Source organism: Pteropus vampyrus, unplaced genomic scaffold (assembly GCF_000151845.1).
Source record: "Pteropus vampyrus isolate Shadow unplaced genomic scaffold, Pvam_2.0 Scaffold7, whole genome shotgun sequence".
NCBI lineage: Eukaryota > Metazoa > Chordata > Mammalia > Chiroptera > Pteropodidae > Pteropus > Pteropus vampyrus.
In genome coordinates, this window is record NW_011888788.1 from 9,305,859 (window position 1) to 9,332,445 (window position 26,587).

The 26,587-nt window shown below is 42.3% G+C and overlaps 1 protein-coding gene across 1 annotated transcript in view; it reads left to right on the forward strand.

The window, feature by feature from the left end:
- The window catches only part of ISM1 (isthmin 1), a 68,122-nt gene that overhangs the window by 32,866 nt on the left and 8,669 nt on the right, over positions 1-26,587 (forward strand). Inside the window, exons 2-3 of the mRNA XM_011370289.2 lie at positions 11,669-11,908; positions 20,285-20,549. Of these exons, the coding sequence (XP_011368591.1) occupies positions 11,669-11,908; positions 20,285-20,549 (505 nt within the window). The remainder of the gene's footprint in view (positions 1-11,668; positions 11,909-20,284; positions 20,550-26,587) is intronic.

Genomic DNA, 26,587 nt, shown 5'->3' on the forward strand with positions numbered 1-26,587 from the left:
GTGATAGTGTGTCCTGTTTGCTCAGTATCTTCTAGTCACTTCTCTAGATCAAGTCTTTGTTTGCCCTTCTCCATCCTAATTTATGCCTCAGGTACATGATCTGTGTGTATTACATCCACAGGCTCCCTGGCTCTCGGGCTTCTAATTGGATTAGGCCAATGGCAAATGTGGCAGGAAATGAGAGAATGAGGAGGGAGGTTGCAGTATGTAGGGAGCCCCCTATCTCACCCCCACCACACACATACCGCACTCCCGCTTTGGGCAACAGTAACTTCTCCCTTTCCTTGCCTCATCAGGCCTGGCGGTATAAGATCTCCCAGGCTTTATTGGCCCTGACTACTGTGACATCTTTGGTGGTTTCCAGCCTCTTTGCCCAGACATCTGTGAACTGTTCCTTTATTAAACTCTCCTTAGTCACTCACTACCTCAGTACTATCTATTTCCTGCCCAGATTCAGACTGATCCACCCTACTACTGTGATGTTTATACCTGGGAGCAGTAAACACGTAGACTCATTCTCTGTTGCATGGCCCCATTTGTGACCACCCTCTGACAGAAAGCCTCTGAGAAGCTCACTCTTCTCTTTTCTTGACTCTCAGCTAACTGAGTGAGCCCTAGTGGGAGAATTATCTTTGTTGAGAACCAAACTGGGGGGGATGCTTTGTTTCTCTAGGGTCAGAGTAGGAAATTTTGTAGGGGCAGAGAGGTAATAAAATAGTTGAAAGTAGGGTGGGTACCCTCTGACACCTGACATTTGGCCTTCTGCCCTCCTGTTGGGACCCCTCATAAGAGGAGACACCCAAGAGAAGTCTTGCTCACAAACCATGCTTCTCAATACTTGTCTCAGCATATTAGTGCATTGGCCCAGTTTTGGATCGGAGTCTTTTAAAGAAAGTGAAAGAACATAATATGGTGACATTAAAGATTCAATACATGGTGAGGTGTGAAATCATAATTAGTAGTCTAGATGATTTTTTGTCCTTACATTGAAAATTTCCACTGCTAAAGAATTTCCCACTTTCTACCTTGTATTTTATAGATGTGTAAGCATTTCCTAACTTCCCTGCTGGAGTCTAAAGTCCTTGAAGACAAAAGCCTGTACAAATATGATGTTCATAATGTTAAAAACATGAGTGTCATACAAATATAAAATGAATATATATCAAAGATTTATTTAACTGATTAAGGAGTGAACTAGGAAGATGCTAATAACAGTTTAAAGCATTTAAAGGAACAGATATTTATAAAATTAGTTGGGAAAATGACGAGAAAGTAAATTTGTAAGTTAGAAACAAAACTGGTTAATGTCCTATAGGGCAATAAGACAGTAAATTTTGAGTTACCGTTTCTTTTTTTTCTAGTTTTATTGAGATATAATTGACATATAACATCAATAAGTTTAAGCTGTACAAGATAATGATTCCTGCATATATTGGGAAATGATTACCACAATAAGTTTAGTTAATATTCATCACCCTACATAGTTACATTTTTTTTCTTTTTAATAAGAATCTTTAATGATTTATTATTTCTACTGGACAAAAAACATTTGTATTTCTACAGGATGAAAATCTACAAGTGTTCATGTAACTTTTAGTCTGGGCCCTAATCAATAGTAAATAACAGGTGAAACAAAGGTACAGTCTCCTAGAGAATTAAATAATCAGGGACAGGCCTGTCATACTGTGTCCCAGTATGAACTGGTAAACTTACAGTCATCCTTTTGCTTTATTTTCAAGTTTTGGAGAATCTGTCTTAACAAGCTATGTGCTATTGAACAGTCTGGGCCCAGCAGAGCACCTGAAACAAAGCAGACATCCAGTCAGTGTTTGTTGAGTGAATTCATGGATAGAGCAAACACCCCAACCATTTATACAAAAAAAAAAAAAAAAAAGTTAGCCAAGCTAAATCAGGGGCCCACAGTTGCATCAGCTGCCAGCTTTCCAAGCAGGGATCAAACAGTTTCCTGGAGAGAACAGAACAGCAGTCTAAATAAGAACAATCTGTATAGGCAGGTGGGAAAGAGCACCAGTCATGGTGGCTACAGCTTTCTCTTCACCTCAGGCCCTAGTTGGTCTATGATAGCTCTATAATTGTTTTATGGTGTCAGTAGGGGTTCCCTAATAAATGGACATTACTAGTTTCTGGCAGCCCAGAGAGCGGTACAGGTGCATCATGAAAGTGTAAGGGAGAACTGTTAAGTCTCAGCTCGGAATCTTTGAAAAACTGTCAGTGGAGCTTGTTAACAAAGCAACACATGTAAATGACGGAAGTAGTAGGCAGGAGGGTGTTTTCCAACAGATTCTACCTAAAGTGGAGTTAGCAGGTGGAAGGATAGGAGAAAAGAGTGTTCTCATCACTGAAGATAGTAGTTATATTTTATGCATTTAGGACCATAATCTCTCCATCCTCAATTTGATGTTTTCAGCATTTAGGATAAGTTTTTTTATTATTGTTGTTGTTGGAAAATAATTTCTCCAGGACAAGTGTCTCTTGAGGATTCCATTCCTAGTATGTCAAAACTGGATGGATTGAGAGGTTTTCTGCAGTTTCCATCCTTCCTCACCATGCCCACTTTACAGAAGAAATAACTGAAGTCCTGTATCAGTTACTTTTGCTGTGTAACAAACTATTGTGAATTTGTTAGCTTAAAACCACAAATGTTTATTATTCCTCATGATTCCATGGGTCAGCTAGGTGGATTTTCTAGTATGGTTTGGCTCAGCTGGAGCCGGATGGTCTAAGATGGTCTAGGATGGTCTCCTTTTGAGTGACTGGTCATTGGCTGGCTGGTTGGCCTGGGATAGATTGTCTTTGTTCCACATGTCTCTCATCACCCAGTAGGCTAGCCAAGGCCTCTTCACACAGTAGTCTCAGGATTCCAAAGAGCAACAAAAATAGGCAAGCCTCGATATACAAGCACTTGTCTCTACTTACTGTTGTCTATTGGCCAAAGTAAGTCACGTGGCCAAAAACAAAAACAGTGTGGGAAACAACTACCCAAAGTGTGGATATTTAGAGACAGAGAATTTATGGACATTTTTGCAAACCAATCTACCACAGGTGCAAAGGTGCAATCACTTGCCTAAACTTACAAAAGTAGGTAGGGGTGATGTTGAGATGTAGACTCAGGCCTCATACCTCCTGTCCCAGAACCCTTCCACAATACCATTAGCCTTTTTCCAGGATTCCAAGGTTAAGGTTTAGTTCCCTTTAAAACCCATTTTAGAGGTACTTGGAGCAGAGAAATTTGTGGTAGGTTTCAATGAGGGGTTGGAGGTCTTGACTTTGGGTGTTGAGAGAAATCCATCTTCTTAATTAAAATGATAAGCTGAGCAAGGTTTCCCAGGGCCACGCCACCCCCGGCCATCCTCTAACTCTGCCATCTCATGCTCTTTGGTGTGCCTTCCAGATTCTGCCTTTCAATAGCAGAACACAAGACTTGAGCAAGGCCTTGAGTGTCCACCCCCATTCTGTGTGGGGAGACATAGAATTACTGCAGGAGTTGTTCACTTCCTGGGTCTCCTTGTCCTGTTCAATATACTCCCCCTCTGGTCAAAGGAGGACTTAGCTGGACCATTTAGGCATGCTAATAATTTGGTGTCTCTCCAAACTGGTTCCAAGAAAATGGGACTTGGATAGTTACCACTTTGTTTTCTTTGCTAGAAATGGTGAAAGCACAACTTGAAAAATCCTCAATAATCCATACTCCTTAAATATTTGCTCAAAGTTTGGCTTAGATGGAGGCTGAGCTCTACATGCTAAGCTAAGGGGCAAGGACCAAAGTTCCCTGGTGACTACCTTTGGCCTGTTCTTTATAGCCCTGAGCGAATTAGCTTTGCCTTCAAATTCAAATACTCCCTCATCAGACAGAGCCTCCCCTTAGCTCACTCTTGAGGAGGGTTTGTCTCATACGCCGAGATTTATCAAAATGTCCCTTCTAGGCAAGCCCATCATTCCTCCTGAGAAGGGTTCTGGAAAATACAATTTCTTCATCCTCTTACATTTGCAAAGATGTTTTAGATGATGAGTGAAGTTTTCTTTGGCCAGTTCGGCTTCCCACCCTTGTATTCTGCTCTTTACATGTTTTCTTAGACTTGAAAGAATAGCTCATATTTCTTTTCTGTTCATTCTTTAGCCTCACAGGACATAAAGGAAATGGGTCCTGGAGAGTTCCCACTCTGTTTTCTTTGCCAGCAGTGGAGAAAGCACAACTTGAAAAATCACCAGTAATCCTCACATTTTCAAGATCAAAGCAGTTTACAGAAGTGTCCGAGGCAAGCCAGTGGGATGTTGACTTCCATTTTGTTGGCTGGCCCCAAGAGCCTTCAATTAAGAAAGCAGCACAGGGCTGGGTGGCCCACACTAGTGGCCCCTTCCCCTGTGGAGCTAGCTCTGTGCCCAAATGCAAGTTGACCATTCTTCATTTCTTCTAAAGTGTCGCCTGAGATCATAAGCAGGGTCATTCCCAAGCCCTAAAATAAACATTCTTATGATACATTCTGCCACTATAATGAAAGATTCCTCAGCTATTAGTCAGGCTTTCAACAGAAGGCACTATTCCCAACCAAGACGCAACAGTCCTGCATTCTTGAAACATGATGTGCCTGTGTCGCCAGCTCCCAGAGTTGTCTTCAAGGCCCTGCACCAAAGATTAAAGCCATTTCTGACCATTTCCCCTTTGCCAGGAATTTGCATTTTTATACTTTCTACGAAATAGAGCCATTGAAATTCCCTCCATTCCTGCTGCCTGAAGGGGAGTGATTCCATCACACAGGTGTGGAGAGCGAGCAGGAGGGGGCCAACTTGGCCATCTGTATATTCAACAGTGCACGGTTCTCCCCATGGCCTCCTGACTTCTCTCCAGAATGAGCCTCAACCACCCCCTACTGCCACTCCTCCGATGATGATCCTGAGCCCTAAGAACGAGTGTGCCCCCTGAGAAAGCAGATTTTATGGTCTGAAATTCATTTTGTTTACTCTTCTGATTTTTCTCTTCCTAGGGGCGCTTGCTCCCCAATCATGTGTAAAGATAATCAGTGTGCCCTTTTATTCTTTTATCTCCCCAAACAGGGAAACATTTGCTCTTCCCTTTGGCATTCTTGAACTTATTTTTAGACATGTGGAAGTGTTCCAGACAAAAATCGATGCCCGGCACAGATAAAACCCTGTGTGTTTATCGTGGGTAGAAGAAAACGAAGTGTTTTAATGTGGAAGGAGCACAGCCATATGCCTGGGTGCAGTATGGCTTCCTTTAATCTGGAAAAAGGAAACAAGCATTGTCGATAATAATATGCAGATGTCCAGCCCCAAATGAGGACATATTGCTAATTAGCTATATTGTTAGTATGTTTTAAGGAGAGAGGCTGCAGTGACGTTAATTATAATCTCTGTTGTTTGTTGTTCAAAGTCTATGAGACCAAAAGCATTGCTAATAATATCTTCTTTAATATCTTCAATAGAAGATTCCTGGATTTCTTTTTCTTTAGGATCCCACATAAAAAGCCACATGAGGGGTAATGAAGCCTATAGCCTGAGCCTAATTAAAATAAAATCTAACTAGGCCTGTGGCCATCATTATCATCAACTAGTACTTATTGGGTGCCTCCTGAGTTTGCGGAATTGGAGGGTGTGGGGTTCGAGATGGTAGATATGGCTCGTTCTTTCCCCTCCAGAAATCTGCCATCCCGTCTGCCTCCAAGAAGTCTGCCTGGTTGTGTTAATGTGGGAATACTTACCACAGCCTTTATTTAAAAGAAAGAGAAAAAAAAAGAAGAAAAGAAAAACAAAGCACTAAAACTGTCCTAGCCAGTCAGTTTGTTACTAGTTTGTACCTCTTCTGGAGGGTCCGGAAGTGGATAGATCAGGCCTGTTTTCCACACACCAGCCTTTGGCTGATGTTCGCAGAATAAAGCAGGTGGCTGTTTTTGCAGACTAGGACAATGATGCGTAGCACACTTTTTTCCCAGGTTGGACCCATCACCCATTTCTATACCTTGATTGCCCCCCTCAAACTGATCACCCTAATTTTTCCTGTGGCTTAATTCTCTGAAGATTCCCTCTGTCTCCTTCTGTCTCTGCCCAGTGACCAGCTGAAAACTCTGGCCATTGTGATCACTTTAACTTCAATGTGTTGGTGCTAATCCACCTTGGTCACAAGGACAGTCAAAATAAGCAGCTCCAGCCATGCAGTTGCTGAAGGCAGTGGTTGGGCATTTTTGGTCTTGGGCCAGTAGTGTTCTGAGGAGAAAGGACACAAATAACAAAGCATCTGGGCTTGTCATCTTAGAAACTGTACCCAGTCTACAGATGAGAGATTTTCTCTTTCAGTTCACCTTGGCAGACCTTTCCTGGAGGCATTCAGGGCCAGCTGTTGAGAGTGAGGGAGGAGGGAAGAGATCCAAGCCCATTTAGCTTCAGCAAGCCTCCAAATGACTCAGAGAATGCCACCAGGGAAGTGGTGGCCTAGCGATAAAGTCATAACACACTGTGATAGAAAGCTTTCAGACCAATGGCTGGCGGATCAAGATGTCAGAATGTTGTACCTGGTATTTTCATTATTTAACTCAGTGATCTCTTACTGAGTGGCCTGGATCCTAACATCCAACTCCCTTCCAGTCCTGATATCCTTTGGGTCTCTGTACCAGGCTCTGTCAGGTCGCAGGGAGTCTGCACCTGCTGTATCCTTTGCCGGGACTGCTTTGCTCACTAGCCCACCTCCTCCTCTGCTCTGTTCTCGTCAATTGCTTCACTTTTACTCACCTTTTCAATCTCAGCTCAAACATTACTTCCTCAGAAAACCTTTTCTTTCTTTTTAAACCAATATTCGAGTAAGGAGTGTTGTAAGTCCTACCATGAATGGGGACAATAGTTTTTCTGTCTTTTCCCTTTTGTTAGTGTCATCATAGACTCATGGGTTTTCATAGATTTAATATATGGTGGTCAACTACAAGCTTTTTGTTTTGATGCTCCAATTGTCTAATCTGTGCGCAGTGAGGTCCTTTTAAGCTGGCTGCTGTGTTCTTTCTAGAGGACACTGTTAATCACTAGAAGCTTTCTTGTTTCTGGCACAGCAAAGTATTTCAAACCCACCTATACTTTCTTGCCCAAGCCGTGGAAACAGCCATTTGTCCTAGGAGCTCTGGTTCCTTTTAGTAAGGGCAAACTCCTTGAAATTTAATGATAGTATTTTAGGACAAATTAAAGGAAATACTACATTGCGCAGTGAGTAATAGATTTGAGTAATGTAATGTATAGATAGATGGTGAAATGATAAGATTTTGTAAATGTATGGAAAAGGGTGTTGATGGTAGAGTTGGAATAAGATATTAAGAAAGTTAACAGCAGAGCTGAGCATCTGTAGCCTGACTTCCATTGTGAAGTTCACCATGATGATTCATTAAATGCTCCGTTGGTACGTCATTACCTGGGGATTGTGTCCCATTGCAAAAGAACAGAGAACTCAACTTTGCCTCACTTAGCTAAACAGGGCTTCTCCCTTTTTTATGGGTAGTCACAATTAGAATTAGTCACAATAGGGAACTGATACTGGTGCTGCACCATTGTCAAAGTTAACATTAATGTTGATTATAGAGGTAAAAGAAGTTCAGAGGTCACCGTTCCAGGACTGGTGCGATGGTTCTGCAATGCAATCAGGGACCTAGGCACCTTCGTCTTTCCATTATATCACCTTTAGCATATAGCCTTCATGTCTGCCGGCTACCTCATTCCACTTCAAGCACTTGTACCCACATTTCAAGCAGGAGAAAGTGGAAGAGAGAAAGGCAAAGGCAAACTGACTATGCTTCCTATTCAGCAGTCCCATCCAGCCCCTTCCACTTATACCTCATTGGGCAGGACTGTGTAACATGATCACCTCTAGCTGCAGTGGATGCTGTGAAATGTAGTTTTAGCCAGGTACATTTTCACCTGAAGCAAACACTGAGTAAGAAAAAGGGGAATAGATTGCAGTGTTTGCCACAATACTGTCATCTAAGGCAAAATACTAAGCTGCATGAGCATGGAGCCTATTTTATTATTTGTTATTATCATTAACATTTTATTATTATTTGATTTCTATTTTAGGTAAGAATAAGAATAAGCTGTAAAATAGCAGAGGGATAGGAACCATGCACAAAGATGGGGAGTATCAGCAGTAGCTGGATAATTTGGCCACTGTATATCACTTGCCTCAGCAGTTCAACAATGCATGTGTATAAACCATATAATAGCTTTAGTTCTTCTATTTCTCTTTTTATTGGCAGTTGCAGCTCTCAAATGAGTTGCAGAGAGAACATTGCTACTGAAGCTGTAGCACTGTAACAGATTAGAACTCAACTCAATGACATATTGTGGGTAAAGAAATATACCCCCAAACTGAGCACGCCCCCTCATGTCACTTGAACTTAGGCAGAATGAATCCTGCAGCACTTTGGAAAGAATGGTGACATTGCTTCAATTCTTGGACTTGCCTAAGCTATTGTCTTCAAGGAAGGATGTTTGCTTTCCTGAATAAAACACAAACTATTTAAATCTTTACTTTGAGATCCACCCTTCCTGAGAATCTTCACTCTGCTAGAATTATTTAAGTGGGACACTCAGTGAGTGAGCTTGGTGAGACGTGAGTGATGTTCATCAAGCAAGACTTCCAGTGGGGGCCTCTGCAAGAAAGATGTGCAGTGTGTCCCAAAGAAAGAAGAAAAGGATTTTGCCTGCATTGTTAGCAAATGCTATAACCAATGCCATCTCCCATACTGGATTTAAAATCTAGATTACCAAAATAATGGCTATCCAAAAATCTTGTTATCGATTGAATAAAGATGAGTTTCATTTTATTTGAGCCATTATAAGATGGCTCTATCCTGGGCTCCCAGTTCCTGAAGAGTTTGGGGACATTCCACTGCAGGGAGCCAAGGTTTCCAGATAAATATATTTTGGTAGAGATGCAAGAGTAATTCAGATATTCAGAGGTCGTAATTAGTATTTCTCTATTACATCCCATCCTCCAAATCCTTTACAAACACTGAACTTGTGGAGGACAAAGAAGGGGGAGAATTGGAGAAAGATGGAGAAATGCCACAATTGCGTGCCTAACTGAAGCCAAAACATACTTTAGCTTCAGTCTATTCCCGGCAGAGGCACTTGAGGCCTGACTTGTCCAGATGATTGCCCTAATTCTTTACTCCTCTTTTTGTGTGTGGATTCAACCCAATCTGCGTTATCCTGACAGTCCTGCTGGGAGGGTGCAGGACTCTCCATGTAACTGCTGTTTTACACGAGGGATCACTGAGCCTCAGAGACAAGGGGTTTTCTTGGTCCGTGGCCAAGCCAGGATCTCTCTGTGGTGGTGTATCTTCTACCAGGAAAAATTCCGGAGTCAGATCAAGAAACCAATCAAATGCAGTTCTTGCTTTTTCAGCCATCTAAGCAAAATGCCAAATAATACATTCAACAATACATTTCTTATCTCTTCTTCTAAAATATGTTTTAGTAGGATAAAGAGTACTTAATCACAGGGAAAAAGAAAGAGAGCTCTGTTTTTAACCCAATGAAGCGGTATGTCCCAGATGTTACAATGCAGTTAGGGCTGGATTTGCAGGGAATCCCTCAAGCAATTGGCAAACAATTCCTAGTACTTTTCTGAGACATGTATTTCCAAATCCTATGCAAAAAGATTTCCACGAGAATCCAAATGTCCTCACTAACACTGTTGTGGAAGTTTTAGGGTTGGGCATCCAGGGAGAAATATGTTGAAGAAGACACAGCATTCTCTCTCTCTCTCTCTCTCTCTCTCTCTCTCTCTCTCTCTCTCTCTCTCTCTCTCAGAACTGTACTCAATCTTAGCACACTACATTTGGCCTCTGTTATATTAACCAATGCCTGAAAATGCCAGGACAACTCCCTCTTCGAGGATGTGCCAAGAGACAAAAAACATGGCAGAGGCAGTTGGAAAGGTGAACAAAGACACTGCCCCCAGCCACATCTCTGAGCCCAAAGGGAGGGCAAGCATGCACATGAGGAGCATCCAACTTCTCCCTCTGCAACTGCATGTTTCAAAAAGGAGACAACAGACATACTGTCTATGTCAGCCCTCTTCTTGGCCTCTTGGAACATTCACGAAGCTGGTTTCTGCACCAGCAAGTTTATTCCTCAGCCCCACTTCTGTTTAGAGAGATGTAGAAAAATCTACTCCCTAAGGTTAACTCTCTAAGAGTTATCTGTTTCATGTGTTTCATCCCCAGGCCATTCTTGACCTTGGGGACTCAGAGTCAGGAGTGTTTTGATACCAGATGTAACCCTTTGGCTGGGTCAGAGGCACTGTGGTGGGGGCAGGGAGTGCGTGTGGAGACAGTGTGCTGGAATATACGCTCCAAAACCCCAAAACATGCCCAAGAATAACAAGAACATTAACCACTGACCCAATCTCTGGTGAAATTCTATCTCCACATCTCCTTCCACCAGTAAACATGAAAATGCCATCCCCGAAGGGATGAAGGAAGCCTCCGAGGCGAGGTCCGGAGAGAATGCGGGGAGAAGGGCTAGTTTGGGAAAGAAGTCTAGCAACTTCTACCCTCTTCAATCACTGGAAAAATTTTCCCCAAGTGACAACTAAATAGAGACATTTTCACGAGCTGAGAAAAACAACAGACTTGCACTTTTCAGAATAAAGACATTAAACTTTAGAATGCCTTTTTATCACTTTTTCCCTGGCTTTCCCCATCTTCATCTTCATTTCAGGCTGTTCGTCCCTCTTTCACTTTATGCCAGCATCACTGGCCACCTTTTCGTCCCTCAAATGAGCCAAGTTCATCACCACCTCAGGACTACCTTACTTGTTATTCCCTCTGCTGGAATGTTCTCCCCCAGATCTTTGCAGAGTGCCTTCTTCTCTAGTTCAGATCTCATGTCAGATGTCACCTTAGAGAAGTTTTCCCAAGTTACTTAGCTAATGTGTCCCTGGCTACTATCATTTTCTTCTTTCTTTTCTTCTTAAGAGTTGCCACTCTCTGATCTGCTTTTATTTATTTATCCATGTATTTATTGTTTATTCCCCTTAACTAGATATACACTCCAAGAGAATTAGGCCTCATGCCTTTCTTGTTTATAGTTGTATCTCCTGTGCCTAGCATGTGGTTGGCATTTGTTGATTGGGCAGATGGATGGGTGGATGGATGCATGGATGGATGGATGGATGGATATAATCAATGATTTGGCTCAAGTACTTTATACAGTTTAATCGGATCTTTTGTTCCATTACCCCCACCAAAGAAATGAACTCCGGACTCTAGGGTTATAACTAAAGCCGGAGTGGTTAATCAATTGAAGCTGTGAGAAGAAAACCATAATTCAATTCTAGTTTTGAATAAGCACTTATCCTTCTTCAAAACGGCACTTTTGTATTGATGTGTTCAATGTTTAGTAAATAGCCCATAACTCATTTACCCTCAGACAATTCCCAAGTAGCAGGCTGGAAGAAGATTCCTGATGATCTAGTATGTTGAAAATGGAAAAATTAAACCACAGGGAATGAAAATGAATTGGGAATACCATCCTGGCTTAATTCCAGTCATTGCAATTATCTTTACTAGTCAATTTAATGAACTGTTAAAGGTGGCATTTTTGAATCATGCAACTCCTATTTATTTGTTCATTTACTTGTTTGTTTTAGAATAACCTCAATGTGGGAAGTGACTCTACATCAGAAACCAGCTTTCCTTTCTCCAAAGAAGCACCAGGGGAGCTTCTGGACCACCAGGCTGCACACCAACCCCTCCCCAGACAGCGAGTCCAGCAAGAGGCTAGGCGATCTTCATTGCAAAGAGATGGCCCCAGATCCTTTCTTCTTGATCTACCAAATTTTCCAGATCTTTCCAAAGCTGATATCAATGGGCAGAATCCAAATATCCAGGTAAGGCTGAGCAGCTGAAAGGTGGAAGAAAATGGAAGTCTGTCTTTTCATTTCCTGATTTGATTTCAAAGCAACTGCTGCCTTACCTCGATTTTCTTTTTAACCCCTCAACAAATCCTGCTTATGATCATGTTATCGCTATAAGGACAGTGTTGTATTTCGTTTATGTAATACCCTTCATAGTGAGATATACTATTATTTTACGTACCACTAAAAAAAAGAAAGCATTGCTAATTAAAGTATAACCCACTAATGATTATAAAGCCTACATGATATGAGATGACATCAGAGACATTGAAATGTAAAAAACAAAACAAAACAGAATAATATGCCCTAAAATTGATGAAATGTGATAGCTGTAGGAAAGGGCCAATCTAACACATGCATAGACTAGGCAAGTCATAGTATGATTTCAAAGGTACTAGAGAAGGCATTCTTTCTCAAATGCCTCTCTAGCTTGCCTTGGACACCAGAAATTCCTTCAGGAGGTGACCTCACTTCAGTTGCTCTAAAGTGTAAATGACTCATTAAAAATTTTGATAAGAGGAAAGGAGTGAGAACAGAAGTTCCTAAGGGAGAAATGAATACCTACCACTAAGATAGCATGGGATGAAGCTGAGGGAAATAAAAGGTTATGGAAAGAGGTACCTGGGATTGAACATGATAATACTCAACTACACTGAAATAGCACAGTGTACAAAGCAGATGTTGATCCTATTTGACTCTCCCAAAATCCTCCTGAAAGAGATAAAATGCATGTCATTTTTCCAATATTATCAGTAATGCAACCAGTACTCAGGAAGTTGCTATTTGGTTTGTCCAAGGCCACATGGCTAGTAAACAGTAGTTGGAGGTTCAAATCCAGACTCTCGGGCTCCCAAGAATACTCACCCACCAATCTGTGTTTCAGAAACAAACTCCTAATTTTGGATTTTGATTGGATCTCCCTCCATTTCTTCCTACAGATGGTCCCATGACAGCTGAGAGAGGCTCCTTCTTTTAAGCAACCTAGTCGCTATGCAGCTCCTGTTCTTTTGTTTGATTGCTTACTTTTAAGCTTTGTTCTCAATTCTTTTCATTTGGGGAGGGACAGCTTTTCCTTATTCTTCCTTTCCACATCAAATTACAATTAGTTTATATGGCAGAAACTTCCAAAACCTGACCCCAGAGCAAGTGATCCTTAATTAAGTTAACTGTCTCTCTCTAGAGACTGACACTCTCTGCATGGCACCATGTTAGATCAAGTTTCCTTGGCCAGAGCTGCTTCTCTTATAAAACCAGTGCCATGGTGGCTATGAATGTCACTGGGAATGCACCTCAATTAGAATACATTGACCAGCCCCTACTTCATACGAAATGCTGTGTTAGGTGTGTGAAATTTAAAAATGGAAGGCCTTTTCCCACCAGAAATGACATAGGTGTGAGAATTCCAGCTACCACAAAAGACGGGCCAGAAGGATTATGGAGACAGGGGCAGGAAAAATGCTGTGTTCCATGGTGGGTAGATTGAATAGATGGGACAGTGTAGGTCAGGGCCGTCACTGTTCATGGTACGGAGGTGAAAAATGTTTTGGAGGTGAAAAATGTTTTGGAGGTCACTCTTGGACAACCCATGTGCAAAATCACTACATGCCCCAATTAATATTTCTGATGAGTCTTGTATTGTGCTAATTGATTAATTGGAAAAACAGGTCTTTTGCTTCTCTGCCCTCTCTCCAGGAACTGGCCACATGGTTCTCTGATAAAGAACAAAGGATCCACTTGAGGGAGGTTAAAAAAAAATGCACAGACATCTCCTTAGGATTGCTCAACATCACTCCTCATTATGCCTTCATTTACAAGAAATGATTTTTTTCCTTGTTTATAGATTTTTATGGTTCCAAGACCAGAACGCCCTTACCCCAAAGATGCTGAGGCCATGCCTGAAACAACTTTACACTTGTTATGTATGGTTCATGTTTTTTTCCAAAGATGGGAAGTATCACCATGGGGCTTAATGCTCAGGACTGAGTTATTAGTGTAATAGATTTAAGAGCTACGAATGTAAAGTTATGAGAATATGTTTGGATGAAGGGATATGGAAGGCTTTAGGGAGAGTTTCTTCTCACTGAAGTGTTACTAAGTGCATAAGGCTTCACCTAAGAACCAAATGTTGAGCAGAATCCTTCAGGATCCCCTCTCTCTCTCCCAGATAAATTTATCCATCAGGAAATCCCTATACTCCACCCAGACCCTACCTGGGCCCCTTAAAAATGTCAGAGAAGAACAGTGGTGCAAAGGTAGTTGAGATTCACAGAGCTGGGAAACCCAGATTTACTTTTCCTAAAAGAAAAAAAGGCAACAGCGAAGTGCTAAGTCCACGTGACAGAGCTGTGCATGAGCTCAAGAGAGCAGCCAAGGTTGGAATTCATTTTTCATCATAATAAGCTCTGTTGGTTAGCCAGATGGGACATAAAGAATGCTTCAGAACAGTGCCACCTGACTTCTTGAGGGGCGAGGGGGCTGTTGGAGCTTATGGATGTGGAGAACTAGAGTAAGATGATAGAGCAGAGAATTAAATGGAGGGTGAGTTTTGAGAAGGCCACACATGGTTCTCTCCGGCAATGCCTCTTGGACTTTTATCAAATGCAACTTCCCTATGTGCTGCCACAAAGGTGTGGCTGCAGAAGTAGTACAAGTGGAAATTATTTGCCCTCCTCCCCTCTGATACCCCAAGCCATCTGTTCATATAGACTTGTAACAGGTGAGAATAACAATCGATGCTTTGTTTTCACTCTCTCTTATCCCTGCCCCAGCATAAGAAGAAGGATTTCACCTCCAGATGCTGCATCTGAAAGAAATGCTTTGGAGCACAGGGTTGGAAGAAGGACAGGGCCTCTCCTGTGAAGTCTCCATACTTTTCTTGAGTTATCCTTTGAACAGCAAATATCACTATACCCCCCAAAAACATAGGTCTCCCAATAACTCTGAATATCAGAGTGATTGGCTGAATGGATTAAAAACTAATGAAACTCCTACCCAGATACCACTAAAGTCAAAAACTCCAAAAGATTGGCTGACACCATCTTTTTGCCCACTACCCAGTTGGGTCATTCCCTTTCTGTTTTGCACAATCCCTATATCTGTTAACTTTCTGTAGGCAGTACAGAGGGGTGGGATGGCCCATGTTTTATTGACCTGATAACTTGTCAGCCCGAAAGAAAAGAAAATTGGGCTCTGTTTTTGTCTTTTTCTTTCTAGAAAACCACAAAAGGTTAATGCTGGTCACTCAGAGAGATGTTCAAAGAAAGAATGAAGCAGCTGCTGCCCCCAGGAGCCCCAGCTTTAGATCTCCACATAGTGTGTATAAGTGCACGTACACACAAGCGCGTGTTCACACACACAGTGCTGGCTGCTGCAGCCCCACGCACCACTGCACTTGAGTAAACCAGTTCCCTGGTGGTCCTTTAAAAGATGAGGTGCTTCCTAAAAGAGGGTGATGGTTTCCGTGTTGGCAGCCCTCGCCCCTTCCTGCCAGCACTTCTCTTTTGTTGAAATCCACTGATTTGACACGGGCCAATTCAGCCAAGCAGACAGCCCTGCTGGTCACCGCAGCCCCCTGAAAGCATTTTCTCTCCCTGGGGAGCAGAGTGAAGACAGGTGAAGGGCGCATCAGTGGGCTGGCTTCCGCTGCCAGGGCCCTGGGGCCTCATCCCCCACCCCTGGCAACCTGCCCCACACCCCACCTAGTTATTTTTGACTGGAGCCTGGGAGCTGAGCAGGAATTCGATACTCCTCTCTCTGAACACCCCCAATCTCTCCAGTGTCTAGAAGCATTTCCCACGCCCCAGGGCTGGGGTCCACTGTCCCTCCTGCCAAATAGCCCACACCTTTCCAAAGTGACAGTGCTGAGCCTGGGCAAAGGGCCACATCCCTCTTGAGCCTCTTGACTTTTAGGAAAGGAAATCCTTTAAAAAGCCCTGCTTTTTAGAGCTTTTTTAAACCCCTCTAAGCCAGGTGGCCTCTGTCTCCGGTGGTTCAGGCTCTCCATTTTAAGACAGGCTTCGGGCTATGTAAGTGAGTGGTGGGGGAAAACAGCAATGCAAAACAGAAAGAAATAGCCTCAAACTCCTGAACCCAATCTCCATATTAAATTTAAAACAATGCTAGAAGTTGAGTTTTGTTTTAAAGTAAATAAATAAATAATTCAGAAAAGAAAGTAGATCCCCCAGGACAATTTAGACTTGAACTTTCATATCCTTGGCTGGGTTTTTGGTCTGCAGCTGATGGTCAGATAGCAAAGACAAAAATCTCTAAAATAAACTCATTATTAGGCTTACTGCATCAATTCATTACCACAGTAGCTATTCACAACCAAATATTTCTCTTTTCTGGATCAAGCAGAGATTAGTATTCATTTCAACTAGCGTACTTATTTCTTTTCTTCCATTGAGAGAGATGTAAAAATAGTCATCTAAAGGCCTTTTTTTTCTTGCACAGACATATTTACATGACTATAGGCCTCTTGAGTGCCACATAATACAATCAGGTGAGTTGGCCAGTGCTATAAATGTACATGCTTCTACTTCTTTTTCTCTGAAATACTTTTGGAATGGCAGATCTGAGTAACAAGCAAGAAATTTCTGTGCCCACACACCCATGGAAACAAGTCTGTATTATTCAGATTCTCTGTATTTTCAGACCTCTGTGGCTTTGTGCCGGTTACTCAACCTCTCTATGCCTCAGTTTCCTTGCCTATAGAATGAGAATGATAATACCACCTGTGAGTGCCTGTGTAGTACAAAACAACATAAGAGTAGGGTTGCTACGAGGATTAAATGAGATTATCCGTGGGAAGCACTTATCACAGGGCTAGGTATTGGTAAATTTTCCCAAATGGATAGAAAATGTGATGAAGATGAGAGAGGAAATGTGTATAAAAATCACTGGGAATCAGAAGACCTAGTTTTCAGTCTAGCTCTACACCTTTCGTGCTGTTCACCTTGGAAACTTGAATTCTCCACGCCAGTCTCTGTGCCTGAAATATAGGTCTAAGTTGTGTAGAATGAGCAATAATGTTGGGCAAGCACGCTGCAAGTGTCAAAGCATTAGCCATAGTTAGCTGTGGTTGCCAGAGTTATTTTTAGAGCATCACTGGGTCTGAGAGGAGGGGATTATATATCTTCCTCATCCATTTTGTGTTCTTTCTGTGACGACTGTCAAGGAAAGAGGGTTTGTAATCTATCAAGGTTACATAGGATCTTCAATTCCCGATTTTGGACAGACTTCCCCAAATTGGCACCGACCTTGAACTGTTTCTTGGAGCCGATGAGGTTCTGCCATAGGTTGACGTGAGTGTTTTGAAAGAGTTTTCTTTCTTTTGCTGCCTTGATTCTTGGTGTGGAAAAGTCCAGAAGAAACAAATGTACTAAGACACTTCCATTGTGTGCATTAAGGAAAAGAAAGATGGTAATATCTAGAGTCTTCATCAGCTTGGAAATCTCCTGAGCTCACTCCCACACCTTCAGCTCATCACACTGATTATTGTTCAAGACATCTTTATAAAAGGACTCTTTGATGCTAAGAAACATGTAAATAGAATGAGAGCAACAGGAAACATTAAACCAATCCCTGCCATTGGAGAAGTCATTGATCATGTTCATTAAGTCTTTTTAATTGTATGCCTATAAAATTTCAGGTTCAAGATTAGATTTCTTCTTTTGATATCAGTATGAGGTTTCCACATTAACTATAGGGGTAGGTAGATCCTCAGGTTTGTGTGTCTTTTGTTTTTTGTTTTTAATTCAGTTGAGGCAGTGGCTAGAAATTAAAGGGGAAAAAGAAACCTCTAAATTGTTGAGATTTAGTCATCGATATCGTTTTTGGAGTAAATTTGTATTTTGCTACTCATTGCCTGGCCAGGCAACAAATCTATTTTGTTTGGATCTGAACAGCAGTTTAGAAGAGAAAAAAATTGTATTGACGGTAATAGCTTAAAACATTAAATTGTTTTTATTCCCAGCGTGGAGAAATTGCAGGGCATGTTTTGTTTAGGCAATCCCTTTGACTCCAGTCTGAATACAAATGGAATACCAAAACTGTTGGGCATATTCCCCCTTATCTCCTACCCAGAGACTGATTTCATTACCATAATTGCAGGCTTGCCTGGCTCTTGGCAGCTTCTCCCCTCCAAGACCCTTAACAGCCTTGCAGACAATTGTTGCGGCTCAGTTGTTCTTTCCGCAGGCAGACGGGGACGGGACCAAGGAGAAAGATTATTGTTTCCAAAGGTTCAGTATTGCCCTGTCACTGCCTGGCTTAGTTCTGCATAGTCCAGCTGTGCACTCCTTCTGCACTTGTCCTTCCAGGGTTACATGTGGGTCCCAGCCACTGTCACTCCAGCAACCACCCATTCTAGCAAACAGCAATAATGTAAGACATATGATGTGTTCCTTTTCTTCTTTTCTCTTTTTTTCTTTTTGGGGGATTACTAAAAGTTCCATAATTACTTATAAATATTCAAGGAGTACTTACAAGACTGGGGTAATGGTGGTAGCATGGAATAAAGCCAGTGGTGCCCTTCTAGGCACCCCACACCAGAGGAAAGATGCACTTGACTGTTGCAGCCCGAGTATACTCTGGGATTGAAGGCCACACTCCTGACCTTGTGTTTGGACCACACAGGGCCACAGCTCAGGCCCACCATCAGCTGGGCAACTTCTTTTGACTGTCAAAGTGAGTAGAATTCAAACCTCTCCATTTCTAACACAAAAGGAAGGGGCTGTTTGTCCCAGGTAGGGCACACCCTGGTGCAATTTGGCAGAGCATCCCAGCAACTCTCTCAGATGTCGGGTTGGGGCAAAACTAGAAATGCATCTGCCCAGTACATCTTGCGCTGATTACGTGAAGCACATGTTTCTGATTCATGTGTACATAACTCATCCAGGGAGTGTTGCAAGAGCTATGTGATGGCCAAAGGAACCCAATGAGTCTTTTATTATATTTTTTAAACAAGCTCCTCTACGTTGATTGTCGTTCGGAGCCAAGAAGCTACATTCTTCCAGCCCTATGACTTCCAAACTAGACTCACTAAATCCGAGAGCAAGTTCTGACCTTGGCTCTGAGACTATCTGTTTTGACCCTGAGGGTTGGTTGAGAAATATACGTGCTGGAACTAGACTACAGGGTGAGTGAAAATCATAGCCGAGAAGGCCTGTACCTTAAGGACCTTGTGCTCACATCTCTACACATCCCATGACATCCAGCCTCACTGGCATCTGTGGCCTCTTTGCTCCCTCGGTGCATGAGGAGACAACACCTCTGTCACTTACTTTGTGAGAGGCAGTGTGGCAAAGTTGGTAAGAGCATGGGCTCTGGAACTAGACTACCCACATCTGTCACTTACTAGTTGTGTGACCTTAGGCAAGATGTTAACTTCTCTGTGGTGTGCCAGTTTTATCCATCTGTAAAAAGCTATCTGTTCCTGTCTAACAACCACCCCAAAACTTAGTAGCTCAAAGCAACGTCCGTTGCTCATGGTCCCGTGGGTCAGGAATTTGAATAGGGCTCAGCTGTACTCCACTTAGTATCAGCTGGGGTGACCCAACTGGGCTGGAGGATCCAAGATGGCTCCATTCCCATGACTGGGGCTGTGGAGTTGGCCAAGGGCTGAGAAGCCTTGGCTCTCCTCTCCATGGCCTCCCTCTTCACATGGTCTCTCTATGAAAAGTAGTCTAGGCTGGGCTTCCTTACGTAATGGTAGGAACATTCCAAGAAACAAAAAAGGAAGCTGCAAGACCTCATGAGGCTTGTCACATTGTTACTCCAAATTGTGTCACAAGGCCAGCCCAGGTAGAAAGGGAGAGGAAATTAACTCCACCGCTTGATGGGAGGTGCAGCACACACATACAAGGATGGGAGGAATTACTGGGACCGTCTTTGCCGATAATCAACCACAGGGGCCGATCAACCAATCTTATAAGGTTGTTATGAGGATTAAATAAGTTAATATATGTAGAACATTTAGCACATGGTACAGACTTAGTACTCAGTAAATATTCAGTTTCATTATAAATATTCTTCTATCACTTCAGGAACATATATAGTACATGTTTACTCCTTGAATTAAAGACCTCCCTCCCTGCAATGTAGTCATTAGCAAATCGGTGACCCTACTGACGAATTGTCTCTTCCCACTCCAAGGCCCATATATATCAGTTCTCTCTAGTCGTGGGGTTCTTTTGGGCCATTCCTGGATGTTTTCTGTTCTGTATAGGCTGTCCTTCATGAGGGACACATCCATCAATTGCCTCTGCTCTCTCAGACTTTCTTCCAAGGGTCACCCAGCTTGGAGGCTATCGACTCCTCATTGACCCTGGCCTATTCTGAATTCTTCAGGTCACCATAGAGGTGGTGGACGGTCCTGACTCTGAAGCAGATAAAGATCAGCATCCGGAGAATAAGCCCAGCTTGTCAGTCCCATCCCCTGACTGGTGGGCCTGGTGGCAGAGGTCCTTGTCCTTGGCGAGGGCCAACAGCGGGGACCAGGACTACAAGTACGACAGTACCTCAGATGACAGCAACTTCCTCAACCCCCCCAGGGGGTGGGACCGTCCGGCCCCAGGCCACCGGACTTTTGAAACCAAAGAGCAGCCAGAATATGGTGAGTTTACCACCCAGTAATATAAAATTGGTGGGGAGAAAATGAGGATGATGAGGACATGGAGCCAAACAAAACCCAGTTTACAGTATGTGGCTTTTGGTCTTCTATGAGGCGTACCTCATAAAGACTTGGTTCCACAGAAGCCCAAAGAAGGCACCAGCAGCCACATTTTTCTGGAAAGACTATAATTTGAAAATCATACCAATTATCCTAAGAGAGATTTTTTTTTTTTTTTACTTAAGGGTCTTTGAGGTTCAGACTCCCCCCCGCCGCCAAAAATTTATTTTTATTTCTAAAAATGAAGAAATCACCAAATCAACCTTGTACATTTTACTGTAAAAATTCATACTGAAAATAAATTTAGTGAAAAAGATGTGTCCAGCTGCTTCCTTTGACCAGACCACTGTATTATGTTTGACATTGGCAGTGACACAGCCCTTGGGAATCCATTTAAACATGTGCTTCACGGGTTGTCCAAGTAAGGACCCAAATTTCAAGACCCCAAGTTGGGACCTCTAGTTTCTCATGTTTTTAGAATAGGATAGGTGAGGTAACAAACAATTTTCAAATATAGTAATTTAAATAATAGAAGTTCATTTTTCACTTGAGTTGAGATAGGAGACGGTGGTAGGGGGAACTCAGTTCCCCTCAGTCATTCAGGGACCCAGGCTCCTTCCACCTTGGCACTCCACCAACTGTTAGGGCCTGAGAGTCATCCGCTGGGTGCTCTGTGTCCAGCTGGCAGCCAAAGAAAGAGACACAGCCTAGAAAAGGCACACATGCTCTAAACTCCCTCAGCCTTGAGATGATATACATCACAGCTGCTCAAATTCCATCAGCAGGACCTGACTATAGGCCCCACATAGATGCAAGGGAGGTTGAGAAATGTATTCCATGTTCAATAGTAAGAAGAAGCAGCTTTTGTGAGGAATCAGGTAACATGCCTTGTGTTATAGAATATTCAATGCCTTATAAATGCATCCATCATTGTTATGTTTTTGTGGCCGCATCATCAGCAGACTTAGGGATAAATACTATATGATGAGGATGACTTGTCTTGCACAATTTACACTCTCACCTTTACACCTGTTTTTCAGCAGAAAGACCAGTTGTATATTGGAAAGTTATTTCTGCCCACTATAGATGATTCTAACCAACTTCTAAAACAGCAAGAAAATTGTTTTCCAGCCACATTGTTCAGTTGTCCAAAAGACATTTATTAAGAGCATATCTTGTGTTCAGCACTATGCTAGATGCTGGGAATCCAAAAGTGAGTAAGAGACAGTCTTTCCCTAAAGAGGGCCTTACCTGTCCATAGACAAGGGGAGAAAAATTAACTGATAGAGCAAAATAGTGCCATGATAAAATACACATCAAATACTGGGAGAGCAAAAGGAGAACTCTCATACTTCCTCTAGCCAGGAGGCTTGTGGAATCTCTCCCTCTCCCAGAAGAAGTCTAATTTATCTATTGTCCAAGAGGAAGGACTGGGAATAGTAGCCAACATATATATAGGACTTACCTTGCACCAATACGTCTTAATGGCTTCTAACATATATTAGCTCATTTAATCAGCTCTCTGTGGCAGGTACCCCATTTTACAGATGAGTAAACTGAAGCCTAGAGAAGTTAAGCAACTTAATCTCAAGGATTCATCTCAGTCAATCTGGGTCCAGAGTCTGTCCTCTTAATCACTATGTTATTCTGCTTCTCTGGGGGAAAATAGCACATCCTTTAGGACAATAGAGTGGATCTAGAAATGGCCACTTAGATTGAAAGATAGGAGTGGGAGGAAAAGTCCAGTGCTATTGAACAGAGACACACACGGGATCCCTGGGAGCCAGCCTGACATTGCACAGCTTTGTGGCTTAACCTATTTGCCCACACAGAACATTGTTTCTATGAATGGGGCTTAGATTAATGGCACCAGAATCCCTTGGTTGCAAGTTAAAAAATGTCAGTCCTAGCCTCAACCCTGTCCCTCTATCTCATAGTCTTCAAACTGTGGTCCCCACACTAGCTGCCTGAGCATCACCTGGAACCATGATAGAAATGCAAGTTTTCAATCTCCTGACACCCAGGCCTACTGAATCAAACATTCTGGGATGGGTCCCCCAAATCTATGTTTGAACAAACTTTCCAGGGCTCTCTAGTGCATTGAGCACCACTATTCTAGATGAATGCTTTGTGGTTGGTTGCTCATTATACTCACCTGTGGAATTTTTTTTAAAATCCAAATGCCCAGATTTTTCTCCAGACCAATAAGTTGGGATCTCTAGAGGCAAGGGCCATGCAATGGTGTTTTTTAAAGCTCCATGGGTGACTCTAGAGTACAGTTCAGATTGAAGGCCACCGCTGTCTTTCTACTGAATCAGAATGTCCAGCAGTGAGATCTGGAGTCTTTCTTTGTTTCTTTTTTCAGCCAAGGTCATCAGGTGATCGTCATACTCACTGAAGTTTAAAGATCAATGCTAGAAACTACTCTTTCATCTAAGGCTTTTACAGGATACTCTCTGCCAAATTCACAAACATTAGAAACGTTCTTCCCTTTCAATCTTGAGGATAGATTTGCTTCCAGTGGAGCAGTTACTGTGGCTTCCTCAGCCACCCTTACCCCCACTTTCTATAGAGTACCTTGCATCTGAATCTTACAGCACCCATGGACCATGAAGAAACTCCCATCTTTTATGATTTTGCAGTCTCTCTTAGTAGCTTCCTCATCATTAGAGTAGATGTCAGGATTGCTACTTTATAAAGAAAAATACATCCTCTATAGTGGTCCCCAACCTTTTTGGTGCTCTTATGAGAATCTAATGCCTGATGATCTGAGGTGGAGCTGAGGCGGTGATGCTAGAACTGGGGAGCAGCTGCGAATACAGATGAAGCTTCGCTTACTGGCCCGCTGCTCCCCTCCTGCTGTGCGGCCTGGTTCCTAACAGGGCACAAAATAGTACTGGTTCACGGCCCAGGGGTTTGGGACCCCTGCTCTATAATACCTCTAAAGTAGTGCTTCTCAAATTTTAATGCGCATACAAATAACCCGGGGAGCTTGTTCAAATGCAGTTTCCAATGCAGTAGATGTAGGAACAGAGCGGCGTCTCAGATCAAGCTGACTCTGCTGGCCCTTGGACCACACTTTCAGTGTATATTATAGCTGCTTAAAATATTTGCAAAATGAATGAAGAATTTTTGCTTCTCAGACCAAGTCACAAGGAACATGTGATTTTCAGAATTCCATACAGCATTAGATGACCTGTGTCTTCTTTTATTTTAATCAACAAGAAACTATGAAGCAATTTCTAAGTATTTATTCCTATGTTAGATGCTGTGAAGGATACAGGGGAGAACAAATGGCCCAGAAAGTGAGATATTTATGCAATGGCAAAGCACTGCAAGTTGCTCTACCTAACTAAGTTCATGCTGCCTCGTCTGAGACAGGCTAAAATTGCCACAGGAACTAGTCTTTGTGGAGGATGTTGATCTCAGATTTTCAAAGGTAGAATTTTTAAAAAGAATTTAAATGTTTGTGGCCAAAGAAAATTTCAAAGAATCCTAGGTGAAATAAATAGAATAGAATGGCATTTTTAGAATCAATTATAAAATATACAACAGAAGTTAGTTACACCTTGTGATCATGGGAACATGAGTCAACTCTACTTTGGACTGTATATGTTTGAGATACTGCACTTTAAATACCATCTGTGTTGATACTCAAGGTATCACTCAGGGCAAAGGAAGAGTTCAAATAAGTCATTTTCTGTCAAGTAGTAACATACCATTCCCAAAGTTGTTCAGAACAGCCTGCCTAATTAAATCAAATGGGCACTGCTTATTGTAGCCTAGGTTGGGACTCAGTTCTCTAACCAGTCATGGTCCTATTTTAATAGAAGATTGCCCAGTGATTTTTTTTTCAAGAGTTTTTCTTGGTAATGTTAAATTATAGTCAAATAAGTGGGTATGAAAGAAAAGAGGCCAACCTGGTCCAGAATCAAAGCTACAGGAATATCAGAGTATAGAACAGGATATGACAGGAGCAGACAAACCTCGTATCTAATCCCAGCTCTGCCAACTTTGAGCTGTGTGACCTTAGGCAAGTTCCATAACCTATCTGAGCCTCAGTTTCCTTATTCATAAAAGGTGGCTGTTTCCACCTATCTTGCAGGATTATTATAGGAGTTATATCAGTGTGTTAGACAGAGCAGCTGTTTAAAGAAAGCCTCCAGTAATTGGTAGCCACTGTCACCTAGGATTAGCAGTGGAGGCTTGCCAAGTCACTTCAGTTGCCCAAACATTATAAGTGACCCACAGAACTCTAGTGCCCTGAAACAATATAATGACTACTTTAAATTTTCAAATGACATCCTCGAAACCCAGCTCTCGGCCCACTGTACTGTGCATTGTTTTCTTCCCTCACTGAGCAATTTGATGTCACAGTAGAGGCTGTCAAAACACCATATAAATGTTCGCAGAGCCTGTTTTTCACTGTCATTGTTGTCATCTTTGCAGTTACTGCTTCTCATATTCATTTTTTGCTCTGAGTGATGTTCCCTGGTAAGTGAGCAAATGAAAACAAGCTGATTTTATTATAGCATAAAGGAATACTGCCCTCCAAGCTTTGTTCCACTGTCAAATTCCCTCTGCGTCCTTTGAACACATTAAACAAATAGAAATCTCCAAGAGGAGGCTCTTTGCTGGAACATTCATCTGGGACATTGTGCTATGAAGGCTTCAAGGTGGTGAGCTGACATAGACACTTTCCCTAAAAAGTGGCTTTATTTCATTGCTAGCCCAATAGAAATGACTAATCACCTGGCTACATAACTGTTCTGTGCCTAACTTTTGGAGACCCATATAAAAAAAAAAAAATGCTTGGAAAATAAATGACTTTGTGAGCACCTAAAATAAAGACATGAAGAACCCACTTATTGGGTAAGAAATCCTTTATGGTTCCAGTCTACTAACCATCGAGATAGCTTAGAAAACATTTTATGGCATAGTTGTAATAGTTAACTTTTGTTGCTTAAGAAACCACCCCCAAAATTTAGTGACTTAAAAGAACAAACATGTTTTCTCTCAAACGTTTGCAGATTGTCTGCTCTGGGCTGGCTTGGCTGGAGCTGGATTGTCTAGGATGGCTTTACTTACAATGATGGGCTCCCAGCTAGACAGCTGGGGCCTCTCTCTACCAGGTCCCTCACCTTCCAGGACACTGGCCCCAGGCTCTTCACATGATGGAAGAATTCTCTACAGCAAGAAACCAAACCTCTAATGCATGAGCAATTTTCTAGCCTCTGTTTGCATCACATTTGCTATTTTCTCATTGGCCAAAGCAAGTCAGATGTTCCAGGCTAGGATCTGCATAAGAGGAAAGTAACCAAAGGGGTGGATATGGGGAGAGGAATTATGGAAGTTTTTTTTTTTTTACATACTCTGACACAGTATTAACATCCAATAATTTCAATCCAAGAAACCAAAACAAGAAATTACCTCACTCAACGATTCATTCCGATATAAGCCTTGTGGTGTGTTTAATGCTAAATCTCAAACGATACTACCCAAAATTAGCTCTCTATATTACTGCGACAGGGAGGAAAGGTTTGAAGAGATTTCTAGATAGTTGTGGGCCTGTTGCTTCTGCTGAGTCAAGCAGGTCCCCTCTTGGTGTCATTAGATTGTGTCTTATGCCAGTACCCACCACACAGGTGATATGAACTCTGCCTGTGTGATTTAATAAGCTTTTTTTGACTAACCCACTACCCTCTTTTTATGAGTCTAAAGACATTATAATCTTTACTTGTAACTTGTTGCTGTCGTTCCCTTTAACAAATCTGGCCCAGTGGTGCATGTAGGATGTGGTGCATGTAGGATGTGTTCATGTGTGCATATAACCCACTGCACCTGGATGCTCCTGCTGACAAGAGTGTGAGCGTGTGATTGTTCCAGGTGCCTCTCTACTGTTCTCGGGGAGATTACCAAGAGACACCAGACTGCAAGGGTCTCGGAGAGAGCAGCAGCCCCTATCTACCTCAGTGGTTTCT